This window comes from Eretmochelys imbricata, chromosome 2 (assembly GCF_965152235.1).
Source record: "Eretmochelys imbricata isolate rEreImb1 chromosome 2, rEreImb1.hap1, whole genome shotgun sequence".
Taxonomy (NCBI): domain Eukaryota; kingdom Metazoa; phylum Chordata; order Testudines; family Cheloniidae; genus Eretmochelys; species Eretmochelys imbricata.
Window position 1 is genome coordinate 267,392,746 of NC_135573.1, and position 18,733 is coordinate 267,411,478.

Genomic DNA, 18,733 nt, shown 5'->3' on the forward strand with positions numbered 1-18,733 from the left:
ACCTTGTGAAGAAGAAATCGTGGTGAAGAGCTGTAGAAGCTGAGCTGAAAACCCTGGGGCACCGCTAGGGAACCATTGAAAGACTCACCAGAAACAGACAGGAGTGGAGGAGCATCGTCACTGCCCGAAACACCAGAGGCGTAATGCGAACTTGATGATGATATAAATTTAGCAATTAGCCATATTTGTTTTTTAATTGTGGCCAAGGAATAAACTTTCCTCTTTTTACACATTTCCTTTAGCAAATGTCTTTAAAAATTGCTAGAGAGACCACACTGGAATTACATGGCTAAACTTTATTCCAATTTCCCTTATTCCATTTACTCAAAGTAATGTATTCTTTCAAAAATATAAAAAGTTATTAGAAATTAGCACCTATTGGCTTAGATGGTATTAGAGGATTCTTAATTTTTAGTAAAGTTTTTGAAAGGCCCATAAACTTCTTATTCTTTTTTTAGCAAAACATACAACATGCAAACACACACAAAGTACCACTGATGCCCCCTCCCCGCCCTACTTCCAAAAACAAGTATACATTTAAGCCAACCTGTATACTATTTTATAAATGACTGTAAGCATATATTCAAACTAGTTTTATAATTAATTATAGGTAAGACTCACTCACACACATTTTATTTTTCTGCATTATTTTATACAAAATACACACACAGCCTAACTTAAAAGAAATCTGGTGGTGTAAAATTGTTTAATACACCCCAAGTAGGCAAAATGCAGACCTAGTTTAAACTATTTTATGTAAAAGTTTTACACTTTTTACCAGAGATGATAATACTGACCCCTCCCTACACTCACAAACACACATACATACACACAGCACCATCAGCCGCCCCTCCCTCTTCCTTCCCAGAGCAATTAAACATACATTCAAACCAAACTGTATATTATTTTATAAACTACCTGAAGCATAAATTCAAATTAGTTTTATTTTAGACGTCTCTCATTCACGCGTGCACACACACACACTTATTTTTCAGTATTATTTGATAGAAAACCCACACACAACCTAACTTCAAGGAACTCTATTGCTGTAAAATTGGTTAATACACCCCTGTATAAGACAAAATGCAAGTCCAATTTAAACTACTTACTGTATAAAGTAACATTATAAATGTTTAATGTAAAAAGAGTTGGTAACGCTTTTAACCTCTATTTTCCACAAACTATTCCCTTTTTGTTATGGTAACCCAGGAACTCTTTCAGAATTTAAGGTACAGAATGTACATTTAATTAACATTATTAACATGGATTTAATAAATAAAAACAGCAATGGAATATTAGGGAAACCTATATTTGGTATTTAAGAGGCAGTAGATACAAATAAAATGTTCTTAACATTCAATCTAAAATACTTTAGCAGTAACTATTTAGCACTATTAACTTATTAGACACATTTAGCAAAATACAAAAAAGAAATTAAAAATCATTGAACACTTAGACACAGACACACTAACCCAGACTTTTAAAGATAACACACAAAAACAGAGCTGGAGGATGAGAGTTGGTCTGGATTCTTAGGAGTGTTGCAGCGTCATTTTAGTAAATGTTGAAAATCTTAATTTTGTTAAACACTTTTATACCTGTTCTTTGTAGCTGCCATGCTTTAGCCTGGGGGAACCACGTGTCATACAAAAATTCTCCCCAGCCTCATGACACATTAGATTATGCCTTTGGTTTTTCCAGCTTTTCTAATAATTTTTCACAGGGGGCCAGAAATCACATTTACAAAGGCCTCAGGAGTTATGAGAGTACATCCTGGGGCAAAACTGCAAGACTGGTCATTTCTGCAGAATCCCCCCCCGCCCCCCGTACCGTAATAACCCAATTCCTTGTCTTTGCAGCCTGAGTGATATTTTATAGAATTACCTGAAAAGCAAAAAGACCTTTTGTTCATCCGTACCCCAGGACACATACTGGACCCTCAACGAAGAGCAGTGACTAGACATGAACCCTAAAGGAATGAGGAGGGAACAAAGTAACTGGCTGAACTGGTGCAAAACTTCAAGCTCAAACATATTTTTCCCACTGTTACAAAGCCCAGTATTGTAATCAAAACGCACCGATAGCTTTCCTTCGGGAGCAATATTTTAGAGAGCTAGCTGCAGAACAATTGCTTTCCCCCCATTTTGTCATTACATTGAAGGGGTCCCAAAGAATTCATTTCCCTGCCCTTTTGTAAAACTCTTCACTGCATAGCGCCTTTAAACCTGTAAGCTGTAGCACGCCCTCCTCCTCCTCCCCCACCGCTCATAAATAAGACATTTTGATTTTGCCTTAACCAAAGAGAAGGAAATAAAAATTCCATTATATTTAAAAGATACACTGTCCCACCTTTAAAATCTAGTGTTACCTTGTTTTGAAAGTTTTGTGTACACCCTATTGCCCAGCATACAAAAAACCCCCAACCAAATAAAAACTTCCCTACAGGCAGTTTACAAAGATGGGTATAGGCCTCTTAATAGGCTCATTGCTTGTAGAATGCATCCTCCTGAGGTATGCCAAATTTCAAAGCAATCCGACAAAGCATGTTGATTTTAGAGCACTTAGAAAGGTGTACCTTTAAACAAATGTCTTGTCACAACCTATAATACCAGAGATCTTGTGGCTGAGAAGCAGCTGTCCAGCCCTCCAAATAACAAAAGGGAAGGCAGTGTCTCAGTGGGATTCCAAGGACCTGGGTTCTACTCCTGCCTCAGCTACTGGCTTGGAGAGTTAATGTGGCCAAGTCACTTAATTGTTTGTGCCTCAGTTTCTCCTCCCCTTCTGCAAATTACTCTGTCCAGTACAGCTTTGTTGTTATTTAAACAGCACAAAGGTGTACTAGACACTTCACAGAAGGAATGTAGACAAGGCTCCTGCCCTGAAGAGTTTACAGTCTAATTTTAGATGTGATGCAATAACTCAGAATAACAAACAATGGGGTGGGGGATGCCCTTCCAACAAGTATGGCAACCGATGGCAGCAGAGCTATGATGCTGGGTTGCTATTTATATGCTTCAAAAAAGCAGCCTTTACAAACTCCGAGAACTGGGAGGTAAGTTCTCAGGGGAAGAAAATCGAAGGGAAAAAAGAGTTCAGGAGAGCTGGCAGTTCCTCAAGGAGACAATATTAAAGGCAAACTGAAAACTATTCTGATGCAAAGGGAAGACAGGAAGAGTAGTAAAAGTAAGGAGCTCTTTAAGGACCTGAAAATCAAAAAGGAATCCTACAAAAAGTGGAAACATGGTTAAATTGATAAGGAAGAGTACAAAACAGCACAGGTCTGCAGGGGCAAAATCAGAAAGGAAAAGCCACAAAATGAGTTACACCTGGCAAGGGACATAAAAGGCAATAAAAAGTGTTCTTTAAATACATTGGGAGCAAGAGAAAGAGGAAGGAAAGTGTAGGTCCTCTACTTAGCAGGGAAGGAGAGCTAATAAATAACTGATGAAATTAAGAAAGCTGAGGCGCTTAATGGCTATTGTGCTTCAGTCTTCACTAAAAAGGCTAACGATGACCAGATTTAAAATTTTTAAAGCTAATGTTAAAAAAATGATATAATACATAGGTTGGGGAAAGAGAGTCTGTACATCTGGGTATAGCGCTTAGATTATCCACAAATACAAGGTTTGTTTTTAAAAGACACATGATACACAGAGTACATAATCAGCAATAACCCAAATTTATGTGAATAGATTTAACAATACAGTTTAGAAATTAGAAATCTGAATACTTGGGTACATCACTCATGAAAAGTTGTACAGGGATTTGGTTGTGGAAAGCAAAATATATCGATGAGTGAGATTGTCCCTCCATAAACACAATGAATATTAACAATTAGGGAGAAGGAATAGAAGCCAAAATAGGGAAAGAAAGGTTAACGAATATTTAGATAAGTTAGATGTATTCAAATCAGCAGGGCCTGATGAAATTCCTCCTAGGGTACTTAAGGAACTAGCTGAAGCAATCTTGGAACCATTAGCAATTATCTTTGAGAACTGGAGGATGGGAAAGATCCAAAAAACTGGAGAAGGGCAGAGGTAGTATCTCTCTCTTTACAAAGGGGAACAAGGAGGACCCAGGGAATTATAGACCAGTCAGCCGAACTTCAGTACCTGAAAAGATATTTGAGCAAATGGTTAAACAATTAATTTAGAAGCATCCAGAAGACAATAGGGTTATAAGGAATAGTTAGCATAGCTTTGTCATGAACAAATCATGCCAAACCAACTTAATTTCCTTCTTTGACAGGGTAACTGATCTAGTGGAGGGGAGAAGCAGTGGATATGATATATCTTGATTTCCGTAAGGCTTTTGACACAGTCCTACATGACATTCTCATATGCAAACTAGGGAAATATGGTCTAGAATGATGAAATGACTATAAGGGGGTGTGTGTGCACAACTGGTTGAAATTCTGTACTCAAAGAGCACTTATCAATGGTTTTCTGTCATATTGGAAGGGTGTATCTAGTGGACTGGGTCCAGTACTATTCAATATTGTTATTACTTGGATAGTAGAATGGAGAGTATGCTTATAAAATTTGAGATGCCACCGAGCTGGGAAAGGATGCAAGCACCTTGGAGGGCAGGTTTAACATTCAAAATGACCTTGACAAATTACAGAACTGGTCTGAATTCAACAAGATGAAATTCAATAAAGACAAGTGTAAAGTTCTACACTTAGGAAGGAAAAATCAAATGCACAACCACAAAATGGGGAATAACTGACTGGGCAGTTTTCAGAGTAACAGCCGTGTTAGTCTGTATTCACAAAAAGAAAAGGAGTACTTGTGGCACCTTAGAGACTAACCAATTTATTTGAGCATAAGCTTTCGTGAGCTACAGCTCACTTCATCGGATATGAAGTGAGCTGTAGCTCACGAAAGCTTATGCTCAAATAAATTGGTTAGTCTCTAAGGTGCCACAAGTCCTCCTTTTCTTTTTGCGAATACAGACTAACACGGCTGCTACTCTGAAACTTGTCAAAATGATAAAAGGTTTAGAAAATCTGACCTATGAGGAAAGGGCATGTTTAGTCTTGAGAAAAGAAGACCAAGGGCAGACCTGGTAACTGTCGTCCATTACATTAAGGACTGTTAGATAAGAGGATGGGGATCAACTATTCTCCCTGTCCACTGAACGTAGGACAAGACGTAATGGGCTTAATCTTCAGCAAGGGAGATTTAGGGTAGGTTTTCAGGAAAAGCTTTCTAGGGATAAGGGTAGTTAAGCTGGGGAATAGGCTCACAAGGGAGTTTGTGGAGTCCCCATCATTGGATGCTTTTAGAAACAAGTTGGACAAACACCTGACAGGGATGGTCTAGGTCAGCAGTTCTCAAACTGTGGGTCAGGACTCCAATTTAATGGGGGTCACCAGGGCCCGTGTTTAGACATGCGGGGGGGGGGGCCAAGGGCCAAAGCCCAAGCCCGATTCCTTCTGCCTGGTGACCCTCCTGGGGTCGTGCACTAATTTTTGTTGTCAGAAGGGGGTCGCAGCGCAATGAAGTTTGAGAGCGCCTGGTCTAGGTTTACTTGGTCCTGCCACAGCGCAGGGGGCTGGACTCGATGACTTCTGGGGGGGGCCCTCCGGCCCCACACTTCTGTGATGCGATGCGATGCGATGCTCGTGAGGGGAAGCTCCCTGCAGTGCAGCTGTGGCCGGCTGTTGCCCCCGGAGCCTCTGAGATGGGCCTGGCAGGTGGCAGAGGCGCAGGGGGGGTGGGGGGTGTGTGTGTGGGGGGAGTAATTCCCTAGGAAGGCCCCGGAAAGGGGGAGAGCAGGGACGGGGGGGTCCCAGCTGTGCAGCCCCCTCCTCTGCCGCCAGCAGAAAGCCCAGCCCTGTTGCCCCCCTTCCCGAAAGGTGAGGGGGGTCCCTGCAGAGGAGGGGGCAGGGGCTAAGGCCGGCTGGGAAAGGCGGGGGGCCCGGTCGCGGGGGGGGGGGTGAGGCCGAGGGGCGGGAGGGGGACCAGCCGCGGGGCCTGGCGGCGGGAGGCGAGATGCGGGTGAGCCGCGGCAGGAGGGGGCCGGGGGCCGCAGTCTGGGAGACCCGCCCCGGCGCCGCGATCCCCCCGCCGCCAGGGGCCGCTGCCGCCCCGCTCCCCGCCGGCCCCGCCCCGCCGCTCCCGGCCCCGGCAGCCAGGCCGCGGCTCCCTCCCTCCCTGCGGGCCGCGCTCGCTCTGCTCCGCCCGGCAGCGGGGCCGGCCCGTGGCGAGGCGGCGCCGGGACTCTGCCCAGCCCGCAGCGGGAGCTCCTGGGGCCGCCCCCGGGCCGCGACAAAGGGCCATGGCCGAGCGGGCCGCTGCCCAGGTAAGGGCCCGGGGGGGCAGGAAACCCCCTGTCGGGGGGCGGGAGGGGGTGGGTCTGTGGGGGTCTGGGGTGTGTGTGTGTGGGGGGGGTCTGTGGGGGTCTGGGGTGTGTGTGGGTCGGTGGGGGGGGGTCTGGGGTGTGTGTGTGTGTGTGGGTCGGTGGGGGGGGTCTGGGGTGGGTCGGTGGGGGGGGTCTGGGGTGTGTGGGTGTGGGTGGGTCGGTGGGGGGGGTCTGGGGTGTGTGTGGGTGGGTGGGTCGGTGGGGGGGTCTGGGGTGTGTGTGGGTGGGTCGGTGGGGGGGGTCTGGGGGGTGTGTGTGTGTGTGGGTCGGTGGGGGGGGTCTGGGGGGTGTGTGTGGGTCGGTGGGGGGGGTCTGGGGGGTGTGTGTGGGTCGGTGGGGGGGGTCTGGGGGGTGTGTGTGGGTCGGTGGGGGGGGTCTGGGGGGTGTGTGTGGGTCGGTGGGGGGGTCTGGGGGGTGTGTGTGGGTCGGTGGGGGGGGTCTGGGGGGTGTGTGTGTGTGTGGGTCGGTGGGGGGGGTCTGGGGGGTGTGTGTGTGTGTGGGTCGGTGGGGGGGGTCTGGGGGGTGTGTGTGTGTGTGGGTCGGTGGGGGGGGGTCTGGGGGGTGTGTGTGTGTGTGGGTCGGTGGGGGGGGTCTGGGGGGTGTGTGTGTGTGTGGGTCGGTGGGGGGGGTCTGGGGGGTGTGTGTGTGTGTGGGTCGGTGGGGGGGGTCTGGGGGGTGTGTGTGTGTGTGGGTCGGTGGGGGGGGTCTGGGGGGTGTGTGTGTGTGTGGGTCGGTGGGGGGGGTCTGGGGGGTGTGTGTGTGTGTGGGTCGGTGGGGGGGGTCTGGGGGGTGTGTGTGTGTGTGGGTCGGTGGGGGGGGTCTGGGGGGTGTGTGTGTGTGTGGGTCGGTGGGGGGGGTCTGGGGGGTGTGTGTGTGTGTGGGTCGGTGGGGGGGGTCTGGGGGGTGTGTGTGTGTGTGGGTCGGTGGGGGGGGTCTGGGGGGTGTGTGTGTGTGTGGGTCGGTGGGGGGGGTCTGGGGGGTGTGTGTGTGTGTGGGTCGGTGGGGGGGGTCTGGGGGGTGTGTGTGTGTGGGTCGGTGGGGGGGGTCTGGGGGGTGTATGTGTGTGGGTCGGTGGGGGGGGTCTGGGGGGTGTGTGTGTGTGTATGTGTGTGGGTCGGTGGGGGGGGTCTGGGGGGTGTGTGTGTGTGTATGTGTGTGGGTCGGTGGGGGGGGTCTGGGGGTGTGTGTGTGTGTATGTGTGTGGGTCGGTGGGGGGGGTCTGGGGGGTGTGTGTGTGTGTATGTGTGTGGGGTCGGTGGGGGAGTCTGGGGGGTGTGTGTGGGGTCGGTGGGGGGGGTCTGGGGGGTGGGTGTGAGTCGGTGGGGGGAGTCTGGGGGGTGTGTGAGGGTGTGTAGAGGGGGTGTGATGATTTTCATCGATACTGGCTCAGAGATAAATAGGGGGGTGCCATGGACCAGACCAGGAAGCTAGAGAGGCTCCGGCTCAGCCCAGCGTGGGTGGATCAGCAAGTATAAAATCCTCCTGTCCTGGTCCTGCCGGAGTGTGGGGCTGGGGCCGGGGCCCTCAGCGGCTGTGCAGCAACCCAACAGCCCGGCTCCTGTTCAACTTTCACCTTCCTCATCCCTGACCATGTCTCTCTTCATCCGGACACACTGCCTACGTTATTATTGTCACTAGATTTGTTGGGTTACATCAGGCCTTTTAAGAGTAATTTTTCATAGTTCCATAGTTTTCCGGGTGGATTTTCTTCATAGCTCAAAGTTCCCCCTTGGGGTTCATTTGAGATGGTTTTTGTTTTCAGCCCTGATCCTCTGTGGGTGCCTGTGCAGAGCCCCACTGCAGTAAGCGTGCATGGGTCTGACACACAGAGCCCCATTGAATTCATGTGGAGCACTACACAGATACATGCAGATGCAGAATCGGGGCCGTGAACTATTATTGGTTGGGTGTTCTGTGCCAGGAGGTATTCAGCTATTGGTTTCCGTTAAGCATCTATAATCACTTTTGAAATTACATGTCAATTTAAAAGAAAAAAGCACAAGTCTGACATAAGTGGTTGGAAATTGTAGAGGAAAAATAAACCACCAGACAAATCTGGATCATGTAACTGAGAAATGGGAAAGAACAATAAAATCATCTTGTCCATTCCCATACCCAGGCCTTTGTTCAGTCTTGGCTTAAGTCTCCCAAGCAACAGCGCTCCCACCCCTTTTCCTGGGAGACTGTTTCACAGATGAACAGACTGTTGTTTTCTGTGAATGCAATAAAGCCACTCCATATTAAGAGATACATTTTTTTGTGTTATATAGAATTTTAAAGAATTGTTTCCATGTGTACCAGAGAGGGATGCATAGCCCTCTGGAGGAGAGGTACAAACTAATGCCATGTAAATGACAGGTTTCAGAGTAACAGCCGTGTTAAAGTCTGTATTCGCAAAAAGAAAAGGAGTACTTGTGGCACCTTAGAGACTAACCAATTTATTTGAGCATGAGCTTTGAAGTGAGCTGTAGCTCACGAAAGCTCATGCTCAAATAAATTGGTTAGTCTCTAAGGTGCCACAAGTACTCCTTTTCTTTTTGCCATGTAAATGCTATTTGGTACTGTGATTACATTTTGATTCTCTGTCTAAACCTCGCTTTTTGTTAATCTAATTAAACTCAACGCGTGCTAGATCGTGCATCCCTTACATGAGAAATCCTAACGCCTCATCCCATTGTCAGTGGGAGCAGTCACATGTGGAAGGGGTTTGTGTTTGTCAGGCAAAGAGAATTGAGTTGAAAATGTACCAGGATTGTTTTTAAAAGTAAAACCACATCTCCAGCAAGGGGACAAGTAGTAAGAGTTGCTGAGCACCTGCTGCTCCCCTTGAAGCTCATGATTTGGCCTTAAATTTATTCTTGGTTCCTTTGAAGTATAAAACAGGCAACATTTGTGAGAATTTACAAGTGCTATTTTGACCCCCAAAATAATTCCATATTGTTCCACAAATTCAACAGAAACCTACTACAGAAGAATGGCTATCGTGGGTCAAGTATCAGAGGGATAGCTGTGTTAGGCTGTATCCCCAAAAACAATGAGGAGTCTGGTGGCACCTTAAAGACAAACAGATTTATTTGGGTATAAGCTTTACATCTGAAGAAGTGGGTTTTTTACCCATGAAAGCTTATGCCCAAATAAATCTGTTAGTCTTTAAGGTGCCACCGGACTCCTTGTTGTCATAGTGGGTCAGACCAATGAACCAACCTAGCCCAGTATCCTGTCTTCCAACAGTGGCACTGGTGCCAGATGCTTCAGAGGGAAAGAACAGAACAGGTAATCATCTAGTGATCCATCTGCTGTTGTCTAGTCCCAGCTTTTGGCAGTCAGAGATGTAGGGACACCTAGAACATGGGGTTGTCTCCCTGACCATCTTGACTAAAAGCCATTGATGGCCCTATCCTTCATGAACTTATCTATAATCCTTTTTTGAATCCAGTTCTACTTTTGACCTTCACAACATCCCCTGGCAATGAGTTTCACAGGTTGACTGTGTGTTGTGTGAAGAAATACTTCCTTTTGTTTGTTTTAAACCTGCTGCCTGTTAATTCAGTTGTATGGCGTCTGGTTTTTGTTTTACATGAAGGGGTCAGTAACACTTCTTTATTCACTTTCTCCACACCAGGCTTGATTTTATTGACATCTATCATATCCCCCCTTCGTTGTCTTGTTTCTAAACTGAACAGCCCCAGTCTTTTTAATCTCTCCTCATATGGAAGCTTTTCCATACCCCTGTTCGTTTTTGTTTCCCTTCTCTATACCTTTTCCAATTCCAATATATCTTTTTTGAGATGGAGTGACCAGAACTGCATGCTGTATTCAGGATGTGGGTGTAATGGAGTTATATAATGGCATTATGATATTTTCTGTTTTATTGTCTATCCCTTTCCTAATGGTTCCTAACATTCTGTTTGCTTTTTTGACTGACACTGCACTTTAAGCAGATGTTTCTGAGAACTATCCACGGTGCTCCAAGATCTCTCCTGAGTGATTTCAGCTAATTTAGACCCCATCATTTTATATGTAGAGTTGGGATTATGTTCTCCAATGTGCATTACTTTGCATTTATCAACCTTGAATTTCATCTGCCATTCTGTTGCCCAGTCACCCAGTTTTGTGAGATTCCTTTGTAACTCTTCACAGTCAGTTTTGGACTTCACTCTCTTGAGTAGTTTTGTATTATCTTCAAACTTTGCGACCTCACTGTTTACTCCTTTTTCCAAATCATTAATGAATACGTTGAACAGCCCTGGTCCCAATACAGATCCTTGGGGGACCCTGCTATTTACTTTTATTCACTGTGAAAACTGACCATTTATTCCTACCCTTTGTTTCCTATCTTTTAACCTGTTACTGATCCATGAGAGGACCTACCCTCTAATCCCATGACTGCCTATTTTGCATAAGAACTTTTGGTGAGGGACCTCCTCAAAGGCTTTCTGAAATTCCAAGTACACTATATCCAGTAGAAAGAAAATGAGTACTTGTGGCACCTTAGAGACTAACAAATTTATTAGAGCATAAGCTTTCGTGAGCTACAGGTCACTGCATGGGATGCATACAGTGGAAAATATAGTGGGGAGATTTTATATGCACAGAGAACATGAAACAATGGGTGTTATGTAGCAAGAGTGATCAGGAAAGGTGAGCTATTACCAGCGGGGGGGACATGACCTTTTGTAATGATAATCAAGGTGGGCCATTTCCAGCACTTTACAAGAACAGTAGGAGGGGAAATAGTTTTACTTTGTGTAATGACCCATCCACTCCCAGGAATCTCTTTGGTCACTCGATTACGAACCTAAAAGTGGCAATTCTTCAACAAAAAAACTTCAAAAAGAGACTCCAACGAGAGACTGCTGAATTGGAATTAATTTGCAAACTGGATACAATTAACTTAGGCTTGAATAAAGACTGGGAGTGGATGGGTCATTACACAAAGTAAAACTATTTTCCCTTGTTTATTTCCCCTCCTACAGTTCTTGTAAAGTGCTGGAAATGGCCCACCTTGATTATCACTACAAAAGGTTTCAGAGTAACAGCTGTGTTAGTCTGTATTCGCAAAAAGAAAAGGAGTACTTGTGGCACCTTAGAAACTAACCAATTTATTTGAGCATAAGCTTTTGTGAGCTACAGCTCACTTCATCGGATGCATACTGTGGAAAGTGTAGACGATCTTTTTATATACACACAAAGCATGAACAAATATCTCCTCCCACCCCACTCTCCTGCTGGTAATAGCAGTTGGAGAACACTTCAGTCTCTCTGGTCACGCGATTACAGACATGAAAGTTGCTATATTACAACAAAAAAACTTCAAATCCAGACTCCAGCGAGAAACTGTTGAATTGGAATTCATTTGCAAATTGGATACAATTAACTTAGGCTTGAATAGAGACTGGGAGTGGCTAAGTAATTATGCAAGGTAACCTATTTCCCCTTGTTTTTTCCTACCCCCCTGTAGCCAGACAGCCAGCCCCCCCTCCTCAGACCAGCATTGCTGGAAACACAGGAGGAAGCCGGAACAGGGCACTTAACATATATTCCAGCACAGCCTTTGAAGCTGTGAAAGCACAGGTGTGCTGCTACAATGTGCCTCTGGGAACAGATACGACGATTAAGCTCACAGCAGGCAGAGGCCCTGTGACAGACATGGCTCTTAGCCCCTACTAAATAGCGTGATGCACACACACCAATATCCTAGGTGGGAAAATATTTACCCTGATAAAAGAAATGTCCAGTAGTCGAAACTTATTGTTTCTCTTCTTTGCAAGTGTAAACTACTCTTGCGAAAGCTGGCGTCACCCAGACAGACCAGCCTCAATTTGGCATAAGAAAGGAGAAAGAGAATAAAGGAGTACAGAGGTATAAGTAGGGGACCTACAGCACCATGATTTTTGAGTGCTTTTCACTATCTATCTGCTGGTCAGATAAGTGACAGCCTCCCAAGGCTTCTGCAGCTAAGAGGGTCCCTAAGCCTTGTCCCTTATTCGTCTTTCCGCGGAATTGAGTGACCGATCCTGGCTTGGCACCGCTGGAATCGAGAGATGCAAGGAGGGGGTAAGAAGCACCCACACCTGATCTCCTATCTTTAGTGTACACATATTTTGAAATAGAGCTCTATACTTTGTTTTCTTTCTTTGGGATTGTGGCTTTAGTTTTGTAACTTGTTTGTGTGTGTAACATCTCTACATTTAAATAAGTAGGCACTAGCAATTTTGTAACCACATGATTAGAATCTAGCTTAATAAATTTTGGTAACCATTTGTGCATAAGCCTGACTTGTTTTCTCTGGTTTACTGTAAAGCAGCCAACACAATTAAAGAACCTCAGCCGTTTTGGCTGTAAAGCCTGGCCATTAGGTGAGAGTACTAAGAGCCTAGCGTTGAGTTGTGCCGCCTCCACGGGGCAAACTCTTGGGGCACCTGTCAGTCAATCCTGGCTGCCCGCTGCGAAGGAGCTCTGAGCTCTAGCAGTTAAAGTCACGGGTGTGGAGAGGCTCTTAGTGCTGCCATTGGGGCACCTGTCAGTCAGTATTGACTGCCCGCTGCGAAGGAGCTCTGAGCTCTAGCAGTTAAAGTCACGGGTGGTTAGGACCTTGGGGCATCCATCAGCCTAGCCCGGGCTGCCCGCCGTGAAGGGACAGTGCATCCTAGCGGTTAAAGTCACGGATGGTATAAACTGGCATAGCTGACACCTCACCAAACATCCTTGGCCGTCAGCTAACACCCGCCCCCCCCCCCCCAGACGTTCTTCTTTAACCCTGGATTTGTGCTGGAAATGGCCCACCTTGATTATCATACACATTGTAAGGAGAGTGGTCACTTTAGATAAGCTATTACCAGCAGGAGAGTGGGTTTGTGTGTGGGGGGGTGGGTAAGAAAACCTGGATTTGTGCTGGAAATGGCCCAACTTGATTATCATACACATTGTAAGGAGAGTGATCACTTTAGATAAGCTATTACCAGCAGGAGAGTGAGGTGGGAGGAGATATTGTTTCATGGTCTCTGTGTATATAATGTCTTCTGCAGTTTCCACAGTATGCGTCCGATGAATTGAGCTGTAGCTCACGAAAGCTTATGCTCAAATAAATTGGTTAGTCTCTAAGGTACCACAAGTACTCCTTTTCTTTTCACTACAAAAGGTTCCCCCTCCCCTGCCCCCACTCTCCTGCTGGTAATAGCTCACCTTTCCTGTTCAGTCTTATTACAGTGTGTATGGTAACACCCATTGTTTCATGTTCTCGGTGTATATAAAATCTCCTCACTGTATTTTCCACTGTATGCATCCAGTGAAGTGAACTGTAGCTCACGAAAGCTTATGCTCTAATAAATTTGTTAGTCTCTTAGTCTCTAAAGTGCCACAAGTACTCCTTTTCTTTTTGCGGATACAGACTAACACGGCTGCTACTCTGAAATATATCCAGTAGATCACCCTTGTCCACATGTCTGTTGACCCCCCTCAAAGAATTCTAATAGATTGGTGAGTCATGATTTCCTCTTACAAAAGCTGTGTTGCTTCCCCAACAATTCACACTATAGTTTCAACCAGTCTGCCTGGTACTGAAGTCAGGCTTATTGGTCTGTAATTGCCAGGAGCCTTTTAAAAAATTGGCATCACATTAGCTATCCTCCAGTCATCTGGTACAGAAGCTGATTTAAGCAATAGGTTACATATCAGAGTTAATAATTCTGTAATTTCATATTTGATGTCCTTCAAAACTCTCATCTGGTCCTGGTGACTTATTACTGTTTAACTTATCAGTTTTGTTCCAAAATCTCCTCTAATGGCAGCTCAGATTTGTCACCTCAAAAGAGTGGCTCAGGTGTGGGAATATCCCTCACATCCTCTGCAGTGAAGAGTGATGCAAAGAATTCATTTAGCCTCTCTGCAACAGCCTTGTTTTCCTTGAGTGCTCCTCCTCAATCGTTTAGTTGGCCCCACTGATTGTTTGGCAGGCTTCCTGCTTCTGATGTACTTTTAAAAAAAAGAGCTTATGAGTGAACATTCCTTTAAAGGAAAAGACTTATGGGGCAATAGAATTAAACACATGCTCATAGCTAATACTGTGCTATGTCTGTATACCGTACAAATGTTTGTGAAAAGCAGGCTGAATTTACTTTAATTTTGTTTTCTTACCAAAAGAAATTGAGCAGAACAGTAATTTTCTAGGATGGCTATAGATTTCTCCCATTTTTTAGGACACCTATTAAAATTAGTTTGGGGGTATGTGATGTTAGGGCATGTCTAAACTACAAAGTTTAGTCAGGTTACATTGACCTAACTATGTAAACGTACATGCTATAGTTTTCCTCCCGTGGCTGTAACTCGCTCGCTACTCCGACCTAGTAAATCCACCTGAATGAGAGGCATAAGGTTTAGGTCGACATAGTTTGGGGGACGCAATGTCTGTATAGACACTGCCTTACTTGCATCGCCTGTTGGCTGTCAGGGTGGCTGACAGCTGGAGCTGTGAAATTGACAAGAATGGCATTTTCACTGCTGGTATAGTCCCTGTTTTGAAATTGAGCTGGAGGGGGTCAGGGGGAAGTTTTTTTTTCCAGCTGTGAGCCCCAGAGGTGCTGACAGCTGGAGCCTCACTGTCCTGCACTGAGAGACCGGGCTGTAGGCTCCTCACAGAACACCCAGCTGTAACCCAGGCTCTCTGATCCCGCTACGCACAGAGCTCCGAGCTGGAGCCTGGCTGCTGCCTGGGGTCTCAGCTCCCCACTCTGCATGGAGCTCCTGCCGCTGAGAGCCTGGGTGACAACTGGGCTCTGGCTGAGAGCCCGGGCTCTCAGCCCCCCAGACTGTGCCCCTCTTAAGTCAGTGCAAGCGCTCCTGGGGATGACGTGCACCACTGACCGAAGGAGGGTAGCGAGGACATGAAAAACGGCAGTAATTACTGCGGTAGCTGTAAGTCTAAGTGCTTGTTTTCACTACGGGGGTAAGTCGACCTAAGTTACACTACACCAGCTATGTGAATAATGTAGCTGGAGTCGACGTAGCTTAGGTCAACTTACCCTGGTGTCTTCGCTGTGCTGTGTCGACAGGAGACGTTCTCCGGTCAACTTCCTTTACTCTTCTCAGAGAGCTGGAGTACCATGGTTGACCGAAGAGCGCTCTGCCATTGATTTAACAGGTCTTCACTCGACCCGCTAAATCGATCTCTGAACGTTGATCTCCCTGGTAGTGGAGACCAGCCGTAACTTAGGTCAACTTAATTGTGTAGTGTAGACATGGCCTGGAAAAGGAGTTAAGTTCCAGTGCTCAGTATTGTCACTAACACCAAGCATGGTCCTTCAAACAGGAGGATAATTTCTTCTCTCATTTATCCTGGTGGAAATCCAGAGTAACTCCATTGACTTCTGTGGAGTTACTCTACTTTCATATTGGTGTAACTGAGAGCAGAATTTATCTGCTAACTGCAGTGCTTACTCTGCATTTTGTCTCCAAATTACTACAGTGGTTGAATAGCCTGAAAAGTGCTTTGAGGTCTGATTCTTCCGATGAAAAACACTGCGGATATGTCAGAATTTAATACCGGGGGTTTCTTTTTTCAATATGAATACGCACACAAATAACTCTCCCTTTCACTGGTATGACATTAGGCCTGAGTTATGAGACAGTATCAGTGGTAACATTTTGTAGTTGCATGTTGACTCTTGCATGTAGTTGCATGTTGACGGAGAAAGAGTTGCTGGATATGGGCGTTAGGTGCATTACAAACCAACATAAACTGAATATCTTGAAATATAAAGCGCAAGTCACCAGCATAGGAAGAATACTGTGTCTGAGAAATGGGTTAGGAAAAGAAGCAGTTACCAAGGCAAAGGAGGGGGGAAAAAAGAGTGCCTGAAACTACTTAAGAGTCATTTTGGAAGTGAAAATTGTGCAAAGCTGATTAAAAAACCCTGATCCTCGTTAACATGTGAGGTCCCTTTATGCTTCCGTAGTGGTGTAACGGGATATTACTGAAAACGAGGATCAGGTCCAAATGTTAGTAAAACTTGGTGATTGTCTGTGCAATGCAGCTATCAAGCTTCAGCCCAATGCAGTCTAACTGTCAGTTATAAAACTAGCAAATTAGTTGGATAATAGTGTTAACATGCTTTTTATGGTCACATCTGGAGTGTGTAGACATCCATAAACATCCATCCATGGAAAGTGCTGAGCAGCCTGTGGTGAGCAGTTCTTGCACTTTCTCTTTGTAGCTGGGTGTGACAGATGGTGATGGGACCCCAACTTCATCTGTTTCTCTTCTTGTGGACAGGATCAGGAGTGGGACATGGAACCCCAGCAATGGTCACCTTTCCAACCCTCTGCTATTCCTCAACTAACTTCTGCTAAAGAGACAAAGCCAAACTCTGCAGAGATTTCGCTTTGGACTGTTCTAGCTGCAATTCAAGCAGTGGAAAAGAAGGTTGATTCTCATGCCACGCGGTTACTGAACCTGGAGCGTAGAACAGTGACAACAGAAAAGAAATATTTTGACTGTGAGAAAACAGTAGTGGATTTTGGTAATCAAATGGAGAGTAAGTGGGCTGCGCTGGGAACTCTGATCCAGGAGTATGGGCTGCTGCAGAGGAGGCTGGAGAACATGGAGAACCTGCTGAAGAACAGGAACTTCTGGATCCTGAGGCTCCCCCCAGGCACTAAGGGGGAAGTTCCCAAGGTAATGATGTAGCTAATAATATTCAAGAACTGTAGTAAAACAGTTTTCATTATATCTCTGATTACTACCACTCTGACTCCAACATTCCCAAACGCCTTTATGCCTGAAATTTTGTATGTGTGTCCCCTATTGGCAGCAGAGGGGTTTTCTGGGACAGTCTGGTGTTAAATGGGCCCATTGTTTTTGAGAGAGGAACGTTTTCAAAAGATTTCACTCTTCAAAGAGTCTTTATTTTTGTAAGTTGATCTCTCACACAACTTGGTGCAGAAACTCCATATCTGTTCGTTTTCCTCTGTGAGATCTAGTGCAATATGTTATATAATGTTAGAAACTAGAGTGAATCTGAAAGCACCATGTTGTGTCTGTGGACTTTATAATCTTTTTGATCGTGCCACGTTTATAGACGCTACAGCAGTAGCCAGTGGAATTTTGTAAATACGACAAACCAAGTACATTTGAGGTAAGTTGGTTAGAGCTCTGCAAGTGTGGCCGGAGCAATCTGTGCAGTCGATAGGCCAGATAGTTTGCTTCAAGGAATTTGGAAGCTTTATTCAATTTATAAATTGTTCTTGAGGTTTGTGCTCACTCGCAGTTGTCAGCCTTTCTCCACTTCTCATTAAATATTGAATAGGGCTCTGCAGGGGTAACTCCGATTGCTGCCTTTTCATTACTCTGTACAAAATCTTGACTGATGTGAAGTGTCATAAATAAAACTGAATTCATCAGGTGAATGAATATCGTATTGTATCTGATCACAGAGGAGCGGATGCACAAACCATTACTCCCTCTGAGCAGTATCTTCATCCACCAGTAGCCCCGCTGAAGTCACTGGAGCTACTCTTGTCTGCATGGGGAAGTTACTGCAAAATAGTGGTGGCGTGTATTTATTTGGCGTGTGCAATCTAGTCAAGCCAAGCCACAGTGTCCTTATCGATGTTCAAGGCACGAAAACCACCAGGAAGTTGAGTCATTTTGCTGTCCTCAACAATGTGTGTCATGGTTTGTGGCTGCCCACATCAACCTAGTGGACTGTCTCTAAAACGCCACCGAAATTCCGCTGCAGCACAAATTCCCTGTCCGGTACGAAACCGGTTCAGATGGCTCCGTTGCCTTCGCGGTCAGTCCAACCCGGGGTGATGTTGAGTGGGGTCCGAGACAAGATAATTATTTGTCACTTTCTCTGCGGATCATGAAGCTCACCACGCGTCCTCTACCATAAATCCCGCACCTAGTAAACTTATCCACAAAGGGTGCCATGAGGGCAGATGACTATGTGGTGGATTAAGCAAGGCTTTAATTAACAGTATATGTGGCATATCACATAATTTCATCACGAGGTTTGCTACGCTTTCCTCTCTGTGAACACTGGGTGGAGCAATATTGCAGAGAGCGAGTAACCATGGTAGAGGAGTAGATTTAAGTCTGCATGAAATAAAACGCATGGCAGAATTATGTTGTACGTCGATCATCTTTGTGTGAGATGAGCGAGCCCAGACTGGAGCATGGCACTCCACTGCTGAGTAACAGAGTGCCAAGGCTGAAGTGTGTAACGTTTGGGCGTTGGCGCCCCATGTTGTCCCGGCCAGGCTGTTGCATGTTTTGACCTTAGTTGCTGTCTCTGTAAGATGGTCATGAAATGTGAGAGTTCTCTCCAATGTGACGCCTGGAAGGACCCGGGTGTGAATCGTGTTCTGT

The 18,733-nt window shown here is 45.8% G+C and overlaps 1 protein-coding gene across 3 annotated transcripts in view; it reads left to right on the forward strand.

Moving 5' to 3' along the window:
* Positions 1-6,164: 6,164 nt before the first annotated feature.
* The window catches only part of LOC144260049 (zinc finger protein 783-like), a 33,608-nt gene continuing 21,039 nt past the window's right edge, over positions 6,165-18,733 (forward strand). For all 3 annotated transcript variants that reach the window (XM_077808553.1, XM_077808554.1, XM_077808555.1), the window contains exons 1-2: positions 6,165-6,306; positions 16,637-17,038. In XM_077808553.1, coding sequence (XP_077664679.1) covers positions 6,283-6,306; positions 16,637-17,038 — 426 coding nt within the window. In that variant the 5' untranslated portion in view covers positions 6,165-6,282. The remainder of the gene's footprint in view (positions 6,307-16,636; positions 17,039-18,733) is intronic.